The sequence below is a fragment of the Scyliorhinus torazame genome, chromosome 11, assembly GCF_047496885.1.
Source record: "Scyliorhinus torazame isolate Kashiwa2021f chromosome 11, sScyTor2.1, whole genome shotgun sequence".
Lineage (NCBI taxonomy): Eukaryota > Metazoa > Chordata > Chondrichthyes > Carcharhiniformes > Scyliorhinidae > Scyliorhinus > Scyliorhinus torazame.
In genome coordinates, this window is record NC_092717.1 from 115,147,045 (window position 1) to 115,165,527 (window position 18,483).

At 44.1% G+C, this 18,483-nt stretch overlaps 1 protein-coding gene across 3 annotated transcripts in view; it reads left to right on the plus strand.

Annotated features, from left to right (window-relative positions):
- Positions 1-2,213: 2,213 nt before the first annotated feature.
- The window catches only part of pde7a (phosphodiesterase 7A), a 125,811-nt gene continuing 109,541 nt past the window's right edge, over positions 2,214-18,483 (plus strand). Inside the window, exon 1 of one of the 3 annotated variants that reach the window (XM_072467657.1) lies at positions 2,214-3,266. In XM_072467657.1, coding sequence (XP_072323758.1) covers positions 3,120-3,266 — 147 coding nt within the window. In that variant the 5' untranslated portion in view covers positions 2,214-3,119. The remainder of the gene's footprint in view (positions 3,267-18,483) is intronic. The other 2 variants (XM_072467655.1, XM_072467656.1) reach the window with 2 other exon arrangements.

The window sequence follows — 18,483 nt, forward strand, 5'->3', positions numbered from 1 at the left end:
CCCAGTGGGGTGCTCCTCAAGGACCATAGGGAAGATAATCACGCCCAACCCTAGACCTATGCAGGCTATAACATTTCTCTCCCCCCCCCCAACCAAAGTGATCGGACTCTAATGGCCATCGCTCATCCGATGAGACAGGACTGCCCCAATCCCATACGGCAAAGCATCGCACGTGACGTACAATGGTTTAGAAGCACTGAAATGCGTCAACGCCACCGGAGGACAACCGCCACTTCACCTTCTCAAGCGTCCGATTCTGGGCCTTGCTTCATTCCCAAGGCTGGTGCTTCAAAAATGGCCCTCAGTAATTTACTAGTTCAAGAAAAGAGCACACTCAGTGGGGCGGGGCTCTCCGTGACTGGGTGCAGGCTTTTCCATTCCACCAGATACCCAAATATACTACTTCCTTTTCGTGAAGCACGCACTTCGCACGGTGCAGGCAAACCCCACACTCTGAAAAACATTTCAACACCGCTTCGAGGTTCTGCAAATATTCTTGGTCAGTGGTCCCTGTGACTAACATGTCTAAGTAAACCACAGTGCGTGACAATCCACGCAGAATGTTCTCCATGAGGGTGGCATGCTGGCACAGTGATTAGTACAGCTGCCTCACAGCACCAAGGACCCGGGTTGAATCCTGGCCCGGGTCACTGTCCATGTGAAGTTTGCACATTCTCCCCATGTCTGCGTGGTTCTCACCCCCACAAGACAAAGATGTGTCGGGAACATGGATTGGCTATGCTAAATTGCCCCGTTAATTGGAAACAAAAATTGGGTACCCGAAATTTATATTCAAAAAAGGATGTTCTCCATGAAGCGCTGGAAGACTGTGCACGCCGAGGATACTCCAAAGGGAGCCAGGCGTACTCATAGAACCCCTTGTGCGTATTTAAAAAAATAAATTTAGAGTATCCAATAATTTTTTTCCAATTAAGGGCCAATTTGGCTTGGACAATCCACCAAACCTGCACATCTTTGGGTTGTGAGGGTGAGACTCACGCAGACATGTAGAGAATATGCAAACTCCACACGGACAGTGTTCCTATATTATTTATACCTCAGACCAAACTATCGCGCAGTATATCGGATAAAGCAGTTCCATATTCACAAAACACGGCTATCTTCCGTAGTCGCGATACGAAGTGACTGACTCACCAGGGGACCTGTCCGCCCTATTAAACCAATATCTTTGAACAATTACCGATGGGGTTGGGTTAAAGCGCTGTGCTACAAGTTGGTCAAACAATTGCCTATTTGGCGCCACCAGGTGAGTGAGACCCCAGATAACTCAGAACATGCGCGCGCCAGAGGTCATCAACAACATGACCCTCTGCATTCGTTCTCCAAGATTTTGTTGGCCCAGAAGTAATGCATCCTTTCTGTGAACTGGTTCCAGTCTTCAACACTGGTGTCAAATGCATCTAACTGCCTAAACAGGCATGGTAAATCAAGTTAATCCAAATCTGGGTCCAGAAAAGCGGGGAGGTGGCTCAGGCAAGTAGGTCAGAGCAACCACAGCAAGCCAGTTTACTCCTCATCGCTAGTTCAACAAGGACACAGGGAGTCCACAACGAGTAAAATAAAGAAACATAGTCCTATTTACAACATGATAAATACACTGCCCAATAGATCCCTAACTGGATTCCTGTTCTGGTCTGTACGTTACTGGCCGACCTTTTATACAGAGGTTACTAGAGATTCCCCGCCCCTAGCCGGGGAGCTTGTACTCCCCAACCACTGGGAAGATAATCATTCCCACTCCGTAGGCCCTGTGCGGGCTATTATAGCTTTTACAACAGATAGTGTTGGAAGAAAAACATGTAAATAACATTTCCATAATTCTTAACAATAGGTTGGGCAAGAGCCAAGCAGCTCCTGCAGTTTTAAACTTGCAGGTAATGTCTTGTTAACATAACGGTCTACAAAAGTTTGTCTTCTCAAAAATAACGAGACAGAAAGCCACGTCCAGCAAGAAATATAATAAAATCAATTAGGGAGTGCAATTGCATATTTTGATTACCATCATCAATGCACTCTTTGCTATTCATGCCAAGGACAGTTTTGTTTAAATGCAACAAGCTGCTACAAATCAATGTAATTGTGTACTCAGCAGAGTTGATAACATGAACACATTGTAGGATATGACTCATAAGGAGGTGGTTACCTACACTGATGTTCATCAGCCTCAGGGCAAACCCAGATTGCAGGAATACCCTATCTGCACTCTATACGCTTTCTAGTACAGGGGTCCTCTAGTAACGTGGGAAGCTCAGGGCTGTACCGTCGCATTTATCCAATCAACTTTCACATAACATTTTCAAAACGTAAAATGTGCCAATGAGGAAAAAAATTGAAGAAAGTATCCTCTCCCTAATTGGTCTGTTTTATTTCTTGCTTTACACTCACACACAAAAGCCCTTTGGCAGGTGGCTGGTTTCACAAAACAAAATCGTCGGCCGGCAGCTTGAGCAGAAGATTATTTGTTCAGCACTTGTGTGTGTGACTTAAAGCGGATTGCTGTGGGTTTGCTGGCCGAAGTTCGGAGCTAACAGCAGCCGAGTGAGCGGCCCGGCCCGGCTCCATCACCGGCACAGGCGCGGCCCGGCGGCAACCTCCCTCGCTACAGGACTGGGCCGAGGATCCCGGCCAGCCGGCGCGGAGCGGAGATGCGGTGTTCTGGACGAGGCGGCGAGACATGAAAGGCTGTTGTGAAGAGGAAAGGAGAAGGGGGAAGGCCTCCGTGTCTGGGCCGCGCCTGCCGCCGCCGATGGGATTTCTCCGATAGGAGCTGCTCGAAGCCCAGAGGCGGAACAAGAGGCGAAAATAAAAGCCCGTCCGGACCGGAGGTAGCGCCCGAAGATGGGCTTGGGCTGGAGCGGCTGTGCCCGGGAGTCGGTGGCTGAACTCGGCCAGTGTTTGCCTTCAGTCGGAAACCCAGATACCTGAAGCGGGCCCGGGGAGCCTGCGGAGGGAGAGAGCGAGGCTCGGCCCCGGGCTGCGTGTCCGGCTTGCCCCGGCCCGGTTCCTGCTCTTTCTCTCCATGCAGCTGTGGTAGTTTCGCCTTCGCTGCTCTTTTGTGTTTCGTTCGGCCAGTGCCCGAAGGCTGGGCACCCGCTCCAATGGCACTATGCTACCAGTACCACCAGTTACCGGTGCTGCCTCTCGACAGGCCGGTGCCCAAACACGTCCTGAGCCGCAGAGGCGCCATCAGCTTCAGCTCCAGCTCGTCCCTGTTCGGCTGCGCTAACCCCAGAGTCTTGTCTCAGGTAAGAGTCCGCCAGCTCTCTCAACAAAGTTATTCCATTCCAGGATTGTTGTCCACTTGCTTGTGGACGATCACCCCCCCCCCCCCCCCCCCAAACTCGTCTTTGTCGGTGCAATGCGTGTGAATTCCTCACTTACGGGTGCATGCCATTTATTAACACCGACTATTGTTTCATACATTTGCGCAAATGGTTAAAGTGGTATATAAAAACTCCAATAATGATTCATGTTTGGGGGATATAACTGCAGGGCCAGGTGTGTAAATGCAGATTATGTAGGGAATCCTCGTTTAGCTTATCGCGTTGCAAACCTGTGTACATTTTGCTGCGGATTATAGAGTTTTGCTATATTTGGCATAGCCCCTCCACTGTGATTGCAGATTGGCAAAATTGTTACAGACCAAAGCTGGAATATGGTAGGTTCCTGAGGTATTCTTGCAATCATATGGGGAGCACAGTGGGTAGCACTGTTGCTTCACAGCGCCAGGGTTCCAGGTTCGATTCCCAGCTTGGGTCATTGTCTGTATGGGTTTCCTCCGGGTGCTCTGGTTTCCTCCCACAAGTCCCGAAAGACTTGTTGTTAGGTAATTTGGACATTCTGAATTCTCCATGTACCCAAACAGGTGCCGGAAAGTGGCGACTAGGGGCTTTTCATAGTAACTTCATTGCAGTGTTAATGTAAGCCTACTTGTGACTATAAAGATTATTATTGTTACTATGTTGAGCTTTCGGGAGAGTCCATATTCAACTTGTTTTCCTGCTGGAAACACTCAGCAAGTCTGGCAATATTTATGGAGAGAGAAGCAGAGTTAATGTTTCAGATCTATGACCTGATATATCTTTCTTTCTCTGCTGATCCTGCCAGGCCTGCTGAGTGTTTCCAGTATTACCAGCTTTATTTCAGATTTCCAATGTATTTTGTTCTTGGAACTCTTTCTTGCCTTGTATGTCCAATAAATCATTCTTTATGTCCAAGTCTCTGCAGGATATTTGAACATAAATATAATGGAAGCTCAATCTTGTTCTCCATATTATTTCAGCAGTTTAAAAAAAAAAAAAAATATTGGTATGTGGATGACACTGGCAAGGCTGGCATTTATTGTGCACCCATAATCATTGCAGTCCATGTGGCAAAGGTGCTTCCAGAATGCTTTTGAATAGGGAGTTCTGAGATTTTGACCCAGCCACTGAGAAGGAACGTCAATAAATGCCTCAAGTCTATATGTGTAAACATCAACTTCTCACAGGAAATTGTGAATCGTTAACAAATGCTGGTGTTGCCAGCGATATCCACATTGCATGAAAGAGTATAAAAAGTGGGTGTTTGTAATTATTAGCACTGTTGCCTCACAGCGCCAGGGACCGGGTTCGATTTCTGGCTTTATCTGTGCTGAGTCTGTATTCTCTGTGTCTGGGTGGGTTTCCTCCGGGCGTCCGTTTTTTCCCACAGGTCCTGAAAGACGTGTTTGTTAGGTGAATTGGACATTCTGAATTCACCCTCTAGTGCACCCAAACAGGTGTCGTAGTGTGGTGACTAGGGGATTTTCACAGTAACTTCATTGCAGTGTTAATGTAAGCCTACTTTTGACACCAATAAAGATTATTATTAAACCATTTGGAAAGAGGTTCTTGTATGAAAAAGTTTAGGAATCACTGGTCTAACCAGGGTTTTCTGTGGCAGTAGCAAGCCTTTCCTTTATATGCTAGTACTCTAGAAATGGAGGCTTATCATTCCATCAACCTTCTGGACTTTATTTGTACCTGACCATTACATTTTGGTGATTTATATACTTGGACTCCCTAAATCTCTATTGGAAACATACTTTGATCTCTTTTTTAGTTCTGATGTGGAGATGCCGGCATTCGACTGGGGTGAACACAGTAAGAAGTCTTACAACACCAGGTTAAAGTCCAACCGGTTTGTTTCAAATCACTAGCTTTCGGAGCACTGCTCCTTCCTCGGGTGAATGAAGAGGTAGTTTCCGGGAACCTATCATGATATGCAGATAATGATATACAGACAGGCAGCTAATGAACACAGAACAGGACATGACCAATGAGCAGGCAGGAAACTCGGGGGTGTTATCTATAAATGGCACGAGGCACTCACACTCTGCCTCTTTCCACTGATGAACATCTACAGAGTGAGTCAAGGTGTATGTACAGTATCACACCTCCAGCACATGGCTAAGAGCTAGTCTGGTTCAGTCAGACAGAGTAACCACACATAGGTTAGCTCAGAGTCGAACTCATAGAGAACTGTTCTACTGGTTCAATAAATCAGATTGAACTAACTTCAAGGTCTGGAGTATCTTTTGGTTAAAGTTGCATCCAGTTAAGTCTGTGGGCTGATGCCCTAGGTAGGGTTAATTCCTCCTCCTCGTGTGCCAGGCTCAGCCTGATACAATTTAAGGTGGTCCACAGAGCGCACTTGACGGGGGCGAGGTTGAGTAGGTTCTTTGGGGTAGAGGACAGATGTGGAAGGTGCTCAGGGAGCCCGGCGAACCATGTCCATATGTTTTGGTCATGCCCGGCACTGGAGGGGTTCTGAAGAGGAGTGGCGGGAGCAATATCTCAGGTGGTGAATGTCCGGGTCAAGCCAAGCTGGGGGCTAGCAATATTTGGAGTAGTGGACGAACCGGGAGTGCAGGAGGCGAAAGAGGCCGGCATTCTGGCCTTTGCGTCCCTAGTAGCCCGGCGAAGGGATCTTGCTAATGTGGAAGGAGGCGAAGCCCCCAGCCTGGAAGCCTGAATAAATGATATGGCTGGGTTCATAAAGTTGGAGAGGATTAAGTACCCCTTGAGAGGGTCTGCGCAGGGGTTCTACAGGCGGTGGCAACCGTTCCTAGACTATCTCGCGGAGCGTTAGAGGAAGGTCGGTCAGCAGCAGCAGCAACCTTTTGGGGGGGGTTGGGGGCGGGGTGGAGGGCACGTCCTGGGGGGGGGGGGGAGGGGGGACTGCCTGGGAGGGTGGATGAGCAAGAGATAACTTGAAGGGTTGGGGAAACTGGCGCATACGGGTGAGGGCCAGTGTACAAAGCTGTGTAAATATATCATTTTGCCATGTATATATCTTGCTTTGTGCGATTTCTCTAGTGATTTGAAACAAACTGGTTGGACTTTAACCTGGTGTTGTAAGACTTGCTGTTCTTTAAGTTCAAAATGGATGACCTCACACACTTGCACTGAAACACATCTGCCACAGTTTTGCCCATTCACTATTGATCTGACTTTAATATTGTGCTGCCATCTATGCTACTTATGATATTACTAGTCTAGGTGTAATTGGCAAACTTGGGAAATGGCTTTATATTATACCATCAAAGTCATTAATACATATAATAGATGGTTGACGCCGCAGTTCTGATCCTTCTAGGACATCAATCGCAGTTCTGACAACATTGGTACATATGTGTGGTTATCCTGGACACTAGGGTTTTCAGGATGATCTATATTGTACGCGTACTGCTTCTAATGACCCTCGGGTATCCTTCACTAAACTAAACTGTTAAAGAGTTATTAAAAGTAACGCAGCACTTTAGTTTTTACGTCCTTTCAGAATGAACATCGCAGTCTACTGGGCCTTTGCAATCCACTTACTGGGTACATAATGTGTTGGTCTTGTATTTATCTCATCACTCATCGGATCAGGCTCCGAATACATTAAACAGTTCTTGTTTGCTTTGGTAATTGAGGGTGGCGTGCTGTCCAATTTTCATGGACTCATTTACTAATACCAACCCTATTTAAAATTCTGTGGAAAATTGTGGTCTTTCCTTGTGGCTGAAGTTAATTCCAACTCTTTAACTCAAACACAATGCTGTCACTCGAGTCTAAAGCCTGAATTTTTGCCGAGTTGGAGGTCCCACCTCCAATTCTCAGATCCCATTTTTGTTGGTATGTGAAAGGGGATGGGGCATGATTCACGTGCAAGGGAATCCCAAACTCAGCCAGGCCATTTGAACTCCGTGCTAAGTTCAAACAGACCTCATTTTGGCTGTTTTAAGGCCCATTAACCCACAGTATGGGGGTCATACATTTATGGAGTAAATGTAAATGCTCTTGAAAGTCTGCATAACTGTCAAGATGTGAATTGTTTAAAATCCTCAACCATTAAACAAATTAAAAAAAAAAAAACAAAAAAAAACAGCCTATCTGTGAAAGTGAGTTTTAAAAATTCTACTCTGGGAGTTGCAGTAGCTGGTTTTTTTGACACTCCCTCAAGGGCTTTCATTGTCATTATTAATGATTGGCTGCTTTCCACTATTTTGGACTGGTGGTCTGCAACATGGTTGTGAGGTTCAACTGCTAATCTATGTGTCTTTAAAGCGACTGTGCCAGGTGGAAACTTCCTGTGTTACAATCCATGCAGGAAATATATTGAAATTTTAAATACTTGACATTCAAGATATATAATGTTGAATCTGGCTTTTTTAGTTCTACATTCTCAGACTAGATAATAAAACTTTCTGTCAATCTTCAGACATTTGGTTAAAAAATATTTAATAATGCTTCTCCGAAATCAATAAATAATTGACACAAAATTGTACTGTTTAATGCTGATTTATTTTTCAACTCCACGCTTTAGTAGACTACAATCTCGAGTAACTGTACAACTAGAGACTATTTAAATTAATTTTTTTAAAACAATTTTTATTTTCCACCACCAATTTAATCCCTATATTTTTTTCCAGGGTGGTGAATTGGTAAAAGATGATTTTTACCTAGTTCTGAAATACAAAAAAAAAATCTTCCTGATGCTGGTGCATCCTGACAGAAGGAAACATGGTGTGAGGTCAGAAATCCAATGTGGGTTCATCCCAGGATCAAACTTCCAGTGCAAAATTCCAGAAGGGCATTTGAGATTAGTTATTTGTGTACTTGGAAGAGTTTGATTCGGAGTTTGTGTGTCTCAAATGTACCATATGTAAACTATAGTGCCAAAATGTGTTGGAAGCGTGATGACAAAATATATAGTTTCACAATAATAACACCAATTACTGCCCAATCAAACATCAATCTGAAGTTCATTAAAATTAAAGCAAAATACTGTGGATGCTGGTGATCTGAACTAAAAACGCGGCCGGCTTGGCAGCTTCTGTGGAGAGACAGAAGTTAACATTTTGAATTTTAATGGTTCTTCTTTAGAATTGAAGTCAGGTAGAAATCTGATGTGTTTTATGCTGTTGAAAAAGATGGAGGGGAGGATCAGATGGAAGATCAGGGATACAGGTTAGTTAGAGGGTGAGGGAGGGTAAATACCAAAATGTCATGGAACAAAAGGCAAAGGATGTGGTAATGATCGTAAAGAAACAAAGCATTGGTTCACAATAGATTGGAGGAAGCTCTGGTGGAGCATAAAGGCTTGCATGGAATAGTTGGGCTGGCCTGTTCTGTACCTTGTCTCCATTTATTCCTACTTCACCTTAGCTTCTGATTGCTCCCTTTGTCTGATTTTGTCGGTATTCTGAAAAGTCCTTTTACCTTGATTTTTCTCGTACCCTAAACTGACAAAATGGTTGAAGTCAGATGTTTGTTTTTTTTTGTAATCTGATATCAAAGCTCACTAAGGGGAGGTTGTTTACTTCAAATCCCTGTTTAAGGAATTTGACTTTTTTTTGGGGGTGGGGGAAGAACACTTGAGCCCTGTGATATGTTTATTGATGTGGTGCCAGTACATCTAGGTACCAACTATGTTCAAGTGATTACATGTTGCAAAACCTGCCAGCTTAAGGAATTCTGTCAGGAAATGCATCATTTTAAGGGATGATTGGCCACTGACCTGATTGAGAGGTTGCCATTTGTTTGCATTGGGTCTGGAAAGTTTTTTTAAGTCCTAAGCGCAGGAGAAACTCAGTACTCCGACTTTAATAATTGTTCTAGCTTATTGTTTTTAAATCACTGAAAGCGTTCTCCTTTTAAGAATCTTACCAATCAATTTTTCTTTTCTTTGGGTGCTTTTTTTCAACTCAGCCAATTATGTGTGCCTAAAAAAACAAGTGCATGAAAACTCAACTTCAAAAAAATAAACTTGCCCTTAAATTTATTCACATCCTATTGGAAATAAGTCCTGTAAGCCTGCCCTCCGTTAGCTGCCTGGGATTTTTGTGCTATTCTCTTTTTTTTAATGACGTTTGTTTCCTTCCCTTGGGCCTTTCCTCCAATATCTTTCAGCCCTTGTACATCTGTGACTGCAGGCTTCTATGCCCAGTTTCTGTCCCAGATTGTCTGGCTTGTAGTAAGCTTACACAAAAATTATTTCCCATGAAACTTGAGAATGCACTTCAAATTGAGTGAGTGCTTTGTTTGTGTAACAGATGTTTTTGTTCATCTGACGTATGTGAATATATTGATTGCAGTAGCAGCAATATTCAAACAAATCGCAGCTTCAATATTAGATTCCTCTAGTAGTTTGTAATCAATTGGACACTGTGGAGTGAAAACTGCAGAATGAGTATTGGGGCCAAGGCCAATAGTTTGTGATTGCCATGCGTGGATTTGTAGAAAGTAAAATATTGTATTAAAAACATCACCCGTACCTGGATTTTGTTAATTTTGTTAATGGATTTAAGTAAATGTGCTTCTGTGAGGCACTTGAGATCTCCAAAACCATTTAAGGGATATCTTTATTTTGACTTTTTTTCCCTTTTACATTTTTGTTATACAATGTATTTCTTCAAAAAGGTAATTTTTCTCCAACAGAAGAGTTGTATCTTTTTTGTGACGTGATAAATTCTGTATATTTTTGATAAGTCAAAAGCTTTTTTAGAATTTAGGTGCGATGTGGGGGAAAAGTGGCATAGGCATTAAGTGAAGTGGTGTTGCGATCTTTCAATACATTGTGTGTTACATGGTATAATGCTCATCATTGGAAAAGTGACTTGGCATATTTGCTCTGAGAAATGTCACAGGAGATTTGCTAAAATACAGTAGAAAATGTGCATGCTAATTCAGATTGCACAGTTTTTTGGGCTTTGCTGTCCGATTGGGGAATGTGAAGAATAGAGATTAGATAATTCTGTGTTAGATACCAATTATTGGCAATAACTGCAGAGTAAAACACAACTTTTAAAATTTTTCTGACAATGGACTTGAAATAGATAGCATGTTTAATTAGCAGTTCCAGTTTCCACACTTACATTCTTGTGCAATAACTGACCAGGAAAGATTGCTGAAATGCTACAGGAGTTTATATTATCCATTTTTAAATGGATGAAGTGAGTCCAAAGGTATTCATACCATAAGCTTCTGGCTCCTTCCTGACTTTAAAACTGTGGAATATAAATTGGCTACAAAGTGTTGAAGTGCCTCTGAAGAAGAGCAGAATAAGAAACCCTCTGCCTGTAAATTCAGGTTCTCACACTGGATCCGGGTTGCATTTACCCTAAGACTCCCAATGTCTGCAAAACGAAAGCAATTATCAAAGCTGTACTGGTAGTGGACCTTTATTCTACCAGATTATGCACAAGTCCAAGTTTCAGATAGGAATGCATGACTAGTCCACAATGTTATTTAGTCTTTTTTAAAATATTCCCTTGTGTAGTTTGGCAGATTAATTGTACACGAGCACTCATTTAAAAGTTGCGGCACAACTATCTACATTTAATGGCATGAATACATTTAAATGCTTTCCCTACTGACCCATCTTATTATCCGTCCCATGACCTAGTGAGACCTAAATAACATTCATCAGTAAAGTCATACTTTGTTAAAATAAATTTAGAGTACCCAGTTATTATTTTCCAATTAAGGGGCAATTTAGTGTGGCCAATCCACCTAACCTGCACATCTTTGGGTGAAACCCACGCAGACACTGGGAGAATGTGCAAACTCTACAGACAGTGGGCCGGGATCGAACTTGGGTCCTCTGCGCCGTTGGCAGCATTTCTAACCATTGCCAACCATAATAAATTCATACTTGTTAGGATTTCTATATGCTTAAATTAATTGGAATCTACATGTCCTATTTTCAGAAAATACTTCAATTTTTTTCCTTTATTTTTTCATGGGATATGAGAATCGCTGGCAAGGCCAGCATTTATTGTTCAGCCTTAATTGCCCTTTGAACTGAGTGGCTTGCTAGGCAATTGCAGAGGGCAGTTAAAAGTCGACCACATTGCTGTGGGCCTGGAGTCTCGTGTAGGCCAGACCAGGTAAGGATGGCACATTTCCTTCTCTAAAGGACATTAGTGAACCAGTTGGATTTTTTAATGTCGATAATAGTTTAATGGTTACAGAGTCTAATATTAATTAAATTTTAATTCCACCGCTTGAATTTGAACTCCTACCCCTCAGGCATTAGTCCGGGCCTTCAGATTACTAGTCCACGGACATTCCCAATATGCCACTGTCTCCCCTATATTTGTTTGTCTGCTATACATGGTCTCCAGCACATAAATATATAATCAGCGTCTCCAGCACATAAATATATAATCAGCCATGCTTTAAAAATTAGAAGTGTTTTTAAAGTTATTATTGGCTATATTAAATGTAATTTGGTTGTGCCAGAGAATTGGAACTCCAAATGTTGTAGTTTTGACTCCTCAAACAAAAATGTTATTTGTACAACAATTCTGTTTATATAGATTGACATAGTTTCCTTTATGCCCTACATGTGGCCTTGGAACTGCAGTGGTCAATTTGATTTCTTTAGATTTGTGGTGTAGTAATAACAGTGTAAATCAAACATTCTGGTTAAAAGTGAGTTACTCCGACTCAACTGCAGAGCAGTCTAGCCATGCATGATAACATTGCACACATTCATTTATGTGCATTTTGACATGTTTCACTCGTGCAAAAAGCTATCTGAATTTGATCTTTCTTGTAGTCTTTATGCTTAAATACTCAAAGATAAGGCAATTGCAAAATGAGAACTTGTATGTGCAGCCCCTTAATTTTCCAGAAGTTTACTTTATTCAAAAAATTTGTAATGTACATTTCAAATGGAATATTGCAGCAAGTGGAATATAATTCAATATTTTCCCCATACAGCATGTTCCACTTTGAGGCATCTCAATACAATTTCAGTGCTCTTGATTGCAATACACATGATGTACTCTGGCTGAAAAGCCTTGCCTCAGATCGTGGCATTTCCCTTTTGTTCCTCTTGAGGTGGTTGCCTAACCTTTCGGGTGTCCCTCAGCTTGTATTCCTGAGACTCCTGGACCTTGGAATGTGCCAGACTGCAGCATTGTTGTGGAAGACCAACACATTTTGGGATCAAGAGCATCTTATGTAGAGTTGATGGTCCTCCAGCAGTGGGTGGTGTTTATCTGGTATGCGCCCTAGGAAACCGCACAGAAACCAGCGTCAGAGTTTCACTGGATGAACCTCGACAAAAATCAGCTCTTTTCTCTACAAACCTTGCTTGCAAAGGCACATACCAAAAGATGGTGGACAGTGGTTCCTACCCCACCATAGCCCCCATTAAGAGCAACATGCAGAGGGGGTGAGACTCTGGGTGTGTAGGAGGGATTTGACAAGTGATTCTTTCTCCATACCAGCCAAGCTATGTCTTGGTGCTTGATTGAAAGTTCTGGTGATTACTTTGACAATCTGCTCGGAACCATCCAACAGGTTCTACCATCTCCTTTGCAGGATGTTATGTACTGTCTGATTGACTTGTGGTCACGGGTGTTTTCCTGGATTAGCTTTCCACGCGGATGAATGGTACAGCACAGTTTAACTGAATGGAGCATTCAGTGGCAACGTGACCAGCTCCATCCTTTTCTTGATGTTTGCGTTCTGAGAGTCTATAAGCACAGCTCAGTGCAGTCATACAGTGGATGTCGGGTTGAGGATAAGTTGGGTAAGTTTTCCTTCTTTATTTTGAGGTTTGTACATTGTGTCCCTGCAAACGCAATCCAATTTCAAACCTCCAGATAAAATGGAGGGTGGCTCGGTTGATTGTTGTAGGCCAGACCTGCTGTACTGTAATTTCGGGAGCATGTCACACCTGGCAGCCAGGTTCTTGCCGACAATGCAGAGGAGCGGTGCTCCCAAATGCCCAACTGTTTTACCGCAACGACACACTCTCTATAGTTGTTATAGTGCATGTCCCAGCCCTTTGAAGCGTATCCCCAGCAGCTTCAGGTCGTCTGACTCTGATGGTGAAGGAAGCAAAAAAATCAGTCGGCCCAGTTCCCCAAAGGACATGACTTCATCTTCCAATAGTTCACTTTGGTTTCCGAGGACGGTTTGAACTGGTTTTGAGAACTCACATGACCCAACAATCTGACCCTTGGATCAATTTAGTATTACTTTTCTGAGCTGCACACCTAGTTGCTGTTTTACCATCTGACTGGCACGCCACAAAGAAGCTGGCTCTGTACAGACACGACAACTGGCACATCTAACCTGACTGTGCAGGAAGATTTCATTCCATCGCCACAGAACTGACTCCATATCAGTGTGGCTGCTGCATCCCCTGTCATTAACACCACCTGTTACGGCGGCAGTCTTCAGCCAGCCAAACTCAAAATGCTTACATTAAAGTATTTCTCATTTGGCTTTGGGACTCTAATCCACGTGAATCAATACTCAGTTTTTCTGTGGTCTTCGTACTGTAAACGCCCTATTCTCTGTCCCTCCTTTTAACTGTGCGAATGCAGAATGGAACAGTGCATATGCTCCTTTTGCAGATTTTGAATGTGTGAAATAAACTAACCCTCTTGAGTTAATCCTAATTCGAGTTTGCTTTGGGTTCTTAGTAAAATTGGATCGCCAAAAATCAAGAGGTTGGGAAATATTTGCTATCGAATCCCTACAGTGCAGAAGGAGGCCATTTGGCCCGTTGAGTCTGCACCGACCCTCTGAAAGAGCACCCAACCCTGTAACCTCGCCTCACCTGCCAAATCCCTAGACATTTTAAGGGGCCAATTTTATCATGGCCAATCTACCTAACCTTCACATCTTTTCGGACAGAGGAAACCTACGGAGACAAAGTGCAAACTCCACACAGTCGCCCAAGGCCAGAATAGAACTTTGCGTTCCTGGCGCTGTGAGGCAGCAGCGCTAGCCACTGTGCCACCGTGCCACCTCACTGCCTATTCTTTAAACAAACTAATTCAAACCCCTTTGTTTCTGGACAGATGGTAAGGGGGAAATAGTGCTGCTTGAGCTGACCCCTTCATGTCATATGTTACAATTAAATATAATTTTACTGTTAGTCATCAACTTTGATTTAGGGTTGAAAGTGCCTAGATTTTTGAACTCGTTGATGGGTGTAATGCGAGGAACATCTTAATTGTGTGCCCATTCAACGGCTTGAAGGTAGAATAGATTTTAAAATGCTATTTCTATGTAGTATTTGGCATACATACACAACAAAATGAGAAAACATATTCAACATGCTAGCCCCCATGTGATCTGCAGACTGTTAATCAGATGTGGGTTAACCTCCCAAAAAGATATAACTGAATATTTCCTTCTGTATGCTGAGGGCAATTGTGCAAAAATGCAACTTTACACTTCACTACGAGGAGTTGAATTTTTCAGATAAGTCATCTGCAGTTCAACAGCACATGCACAATTCTGTTTCATAGGGTAGCCAGTTTTAAATCCAGAGTCGGGCAGGTGTCGAGAGGGTCACGGGGCCATGCGTTGCGGCGTTCCTGATTGCGGGCCATGCATTTCGCCGTTCCCGATTGCAGAAGTAGTGCCCAAAGGCACGTCTAGCTTTTAAAAATGCCAGCCTATCCGTGCCTGTGTGTCCCCTCAGCAGTGTGCAGGCTCGGAGCTCGGTGGGGCAGAACGCTTCCTCCTGACATCAGCAGGCAGATTTTAACAAAAATTGCTGCCGTCTTCCTGCCTGGATGCCTGGAGCGGTGACAGAGAGCAGGTCACACTGACGTCACATGTTCTGGGCACAAGAGAGATTCCTCCATTTTGCAGCTGCTGGTGTGAGCTCCAGGGCCTCTGTTTAACAACCCATGAACAAGCAGCTGAAAACAGGAGCATAAAGATGACTTCTTGAGGTATGGGTTATTAATTGTGTCACTGCGAATCCGGATTAGTGTTATATGCAGGGAAGCGCTGGCACATGAAAGTTTAAACTCTCAAAACTTCAAAGACATTTGAAGACTAAGCATGGAGAGTTCGGGGACAAACCTTTATTTTGTTCAATGGATGCAATGAGATCTCCAATCATTAAAAAAAAAATTTAAAAAAAAATTGAGTACCCAATTCATTTTGTCCAATTAAGGAGCAATTTAGCATGGCCAATTCACCTACCCTGCACATCTTTGGGTTATGGGTGCAAAACCCATGCGAACACTGGGCGCTTGAGGTAGCAATGCGCCACCATGCTGCCCGAGATCTCAAATCATGAGCTGAAGTCATTATCAGAAATGTAACATTGAATAACAAAGCAAGTGACATTGTGAGGACCAGACAGGCTCACTTGTCACATTAAGGGTAAGTCGTGAAGTTCGGGCACGAATGTCAGCCGGCGTGGGTCACAAAATTCAGCTGGTGCGACTTGGCAAGGTCAGCTGGCGTGACTTAAGACCATAGACATAGGAGCAGAATTAGGCCACTCTGCCCATTAAGTCTGCTCTGCCATTCAATCATGGCTGATATATGAAGGATGATCCTTGCGAAGGATGGCCAGTTGGTAAAAATGGGTTCTGGGCAAAAGAAATTGAAAAACGCTGTCACTGCCAAAATGATAAACCTGGGGCGCGATTCTCCACTTCCACGCCGGTTGGGAGAATCGCCTGGGCCGCCAAAATTTCCAGGGACGCCGGTCCGATGCCCGCCAGTCCGACGCCCTCCCGCGATTCTCCCAAGTGGCGGGAACAGGCCGGTCGAGTTTCGCGGGCCGGAGAATCGCCGGAGATACCCAAAATGGCGATTCTCCGGCACCCCCGTGATTCTGAGGCCCGGGTGGGCCAAGCGGCCAGGCCAAAACGGCGGGTTCCCCCCCAGCGCCGTCCACACCTGGTCGCTACAGTCGTGGGCGGTGCGTGAACGCTGGGGGGGGCGGCCTGTGGGGGGGGCGAGGGGGGATCTGTGGGGGTACCTTGAATGTGGGGTGGCCCGCGATCGGTGCCCACCGATCGTTGGGCCGTCCTCTCTGAAGGAGGACCTCCTTCCTTCTGCGGCCCCGCAAGATCTGTCCCCCATCTTCTTGCGGGGCGGATTTGGACAGGACGGCAACCACGCATGCGCGGGTTGGGAAGATCCGCCCCCATCTTCTTGCGGGGCGGATTTGGACAGGACGGCAACCACGCATGCGCGGGTTGGCGCCGGCCAACCCGCGGATGACGTCCGTTATGCGGCGCCGGCCGCGTCATCTATTCGGCGCCGCTTTTACGTGGGCGACAAGGCCTGGCGCGGGTAGATGACGCGGCCCCAATACTGGCCCATTGTCGGGGCCTGAATCGGTCGGGACCGGGGCGGTTGTGAACCTCTATGGCATTCACGACGGCGCGGCCACTTCGGCGTGGGGGTGGAGAATCGCGCCCCTGTTCTTTCAAGGTTGCTAATTTTGTACTTGGATCCTCTAATTCTGTGGGCCCAGTCCAAGCTGAATAACTTGCTTATGTGTACCTTGTTATTTTGGAGAGTGCCTTGCTCCTTTTGATCATCTTTCCACCAAAGAAAATCACCTCCGTTTGGGCTTCACATCCTGGAATCATTCCAGCAGCTTTGTTTGGTGAAATACTTGCATAGTTCCTGTAAATTGACTAGGTGCAAATATTCTAATTAGAAATGTCTGTCCAGAGTTGACAGAGACTACAATGAATCTTTGATCCTGAGCCTACTTTGTGCTTGATTGATGTCTTGAACCCCACAGTAGTCTGTTAATCACTACCCCAGGATATTATAATTCTTTATTTTATGCTAGCTAATCCCAGTAGTTTAAAATCTGTAAAATTGTGTTAGAAAAAGTTAATCAATTACATTTTGTTTTTCTCTCCGTTTGAAATTGCATAGAGTATGCTGGCAGAGAAACGGGCCATTCAGCACAGCTTGTTCACACCAATGTACATGCTGCACTCTGGTCTCCTATCCTTCCTCATCTAATTTGAACAACATTTCCTTATCTCTCTACCTTCCTCTTAAATTAATCTGAACTATTTTCCTCCCCTGCTCCCTTTGGTAATTAATTCCGCATGTTTACCAATCTCTGGGTGAAGAAGTTTCTTCCAAAATCCATATTTGATCTCTTGGTGACTATCTATAGTAATGATCTCTAGTTTTGTCCTTTCCCACAAGTGGAAACACTCCCTGCGTGCATATTCTTATCGGTCACCCCTCCGCCTGATCCAGCCTGTTCATCCTTTCCTAAGAGTAATCCTGCAGTTCTCATCATCCTTGTAAATCATTTTTGAACACCTGAGTGCCTTTACATCCTTTTCAAACATATATAATCAATGGACTTGATGCTTTGTCCATCTAGTTTATAAAACAGGTACAACTCCGTGCCTAACTTGAATAATATTTGAGGGGTTACTCCGGGATCTGTTTTCACTCTTGTTCACCTATACATGTGGCTGAAAATGTATACCATGTATGAATCACTGTGAAGAAGAACTTCCTCTTGCCATAGAATCCATTGAACTATAAAATCCCAATAATGCAGAAGGAATCAATTTGGCTCATCGAGTCTGCACCGACCCTCCAGTAAGGAGCACTCCACCTAACCTTTTTGGACACTTTCTTTGGGGCAGTTTAGTATGTCATTGTGGAAATAGATTGAAATGAAAAGAAGGAAACTGTAAATATGGAAGTTTGCAACATTGGCTACCTGTTTTGTTAACCAGTGGAATTGTACGCAGGAAATTGTGAATCAATTTAAGGTAACTGTTTTTCTAATTTATGATTTCTAGCAGTGAGATTCTCTCTTCAAACTGAAAAGAAAACATTGGGAATACATTACAGGTCATGGAGTCTTTGTGGAGAGAGAAACGGTTAACTGAGTAAAATATTGTTTTAACAATTCAACTTGTTCTAACTTCAGAGCTTCCCAACTTTCCCTGTGTGATTTTCCACTAATCTTATCCTTCCCAAGTAGATTTCCCACTGATCTTATCCCGGCCAGCTCAGGCAACCCCAACCCTTATCGACTGACAATAAGAACAGGACCACACAGAAAGCCACGTCAACCCCAAGTCTCGGAAAAATTAAAATGTGTTCCATCGAATGCAAGCTGCCCAACCTCCAGGTTGAGGCCCTCAAGACATGGCAGCTAGTTCTCATACAGCCTGTGAAGCAG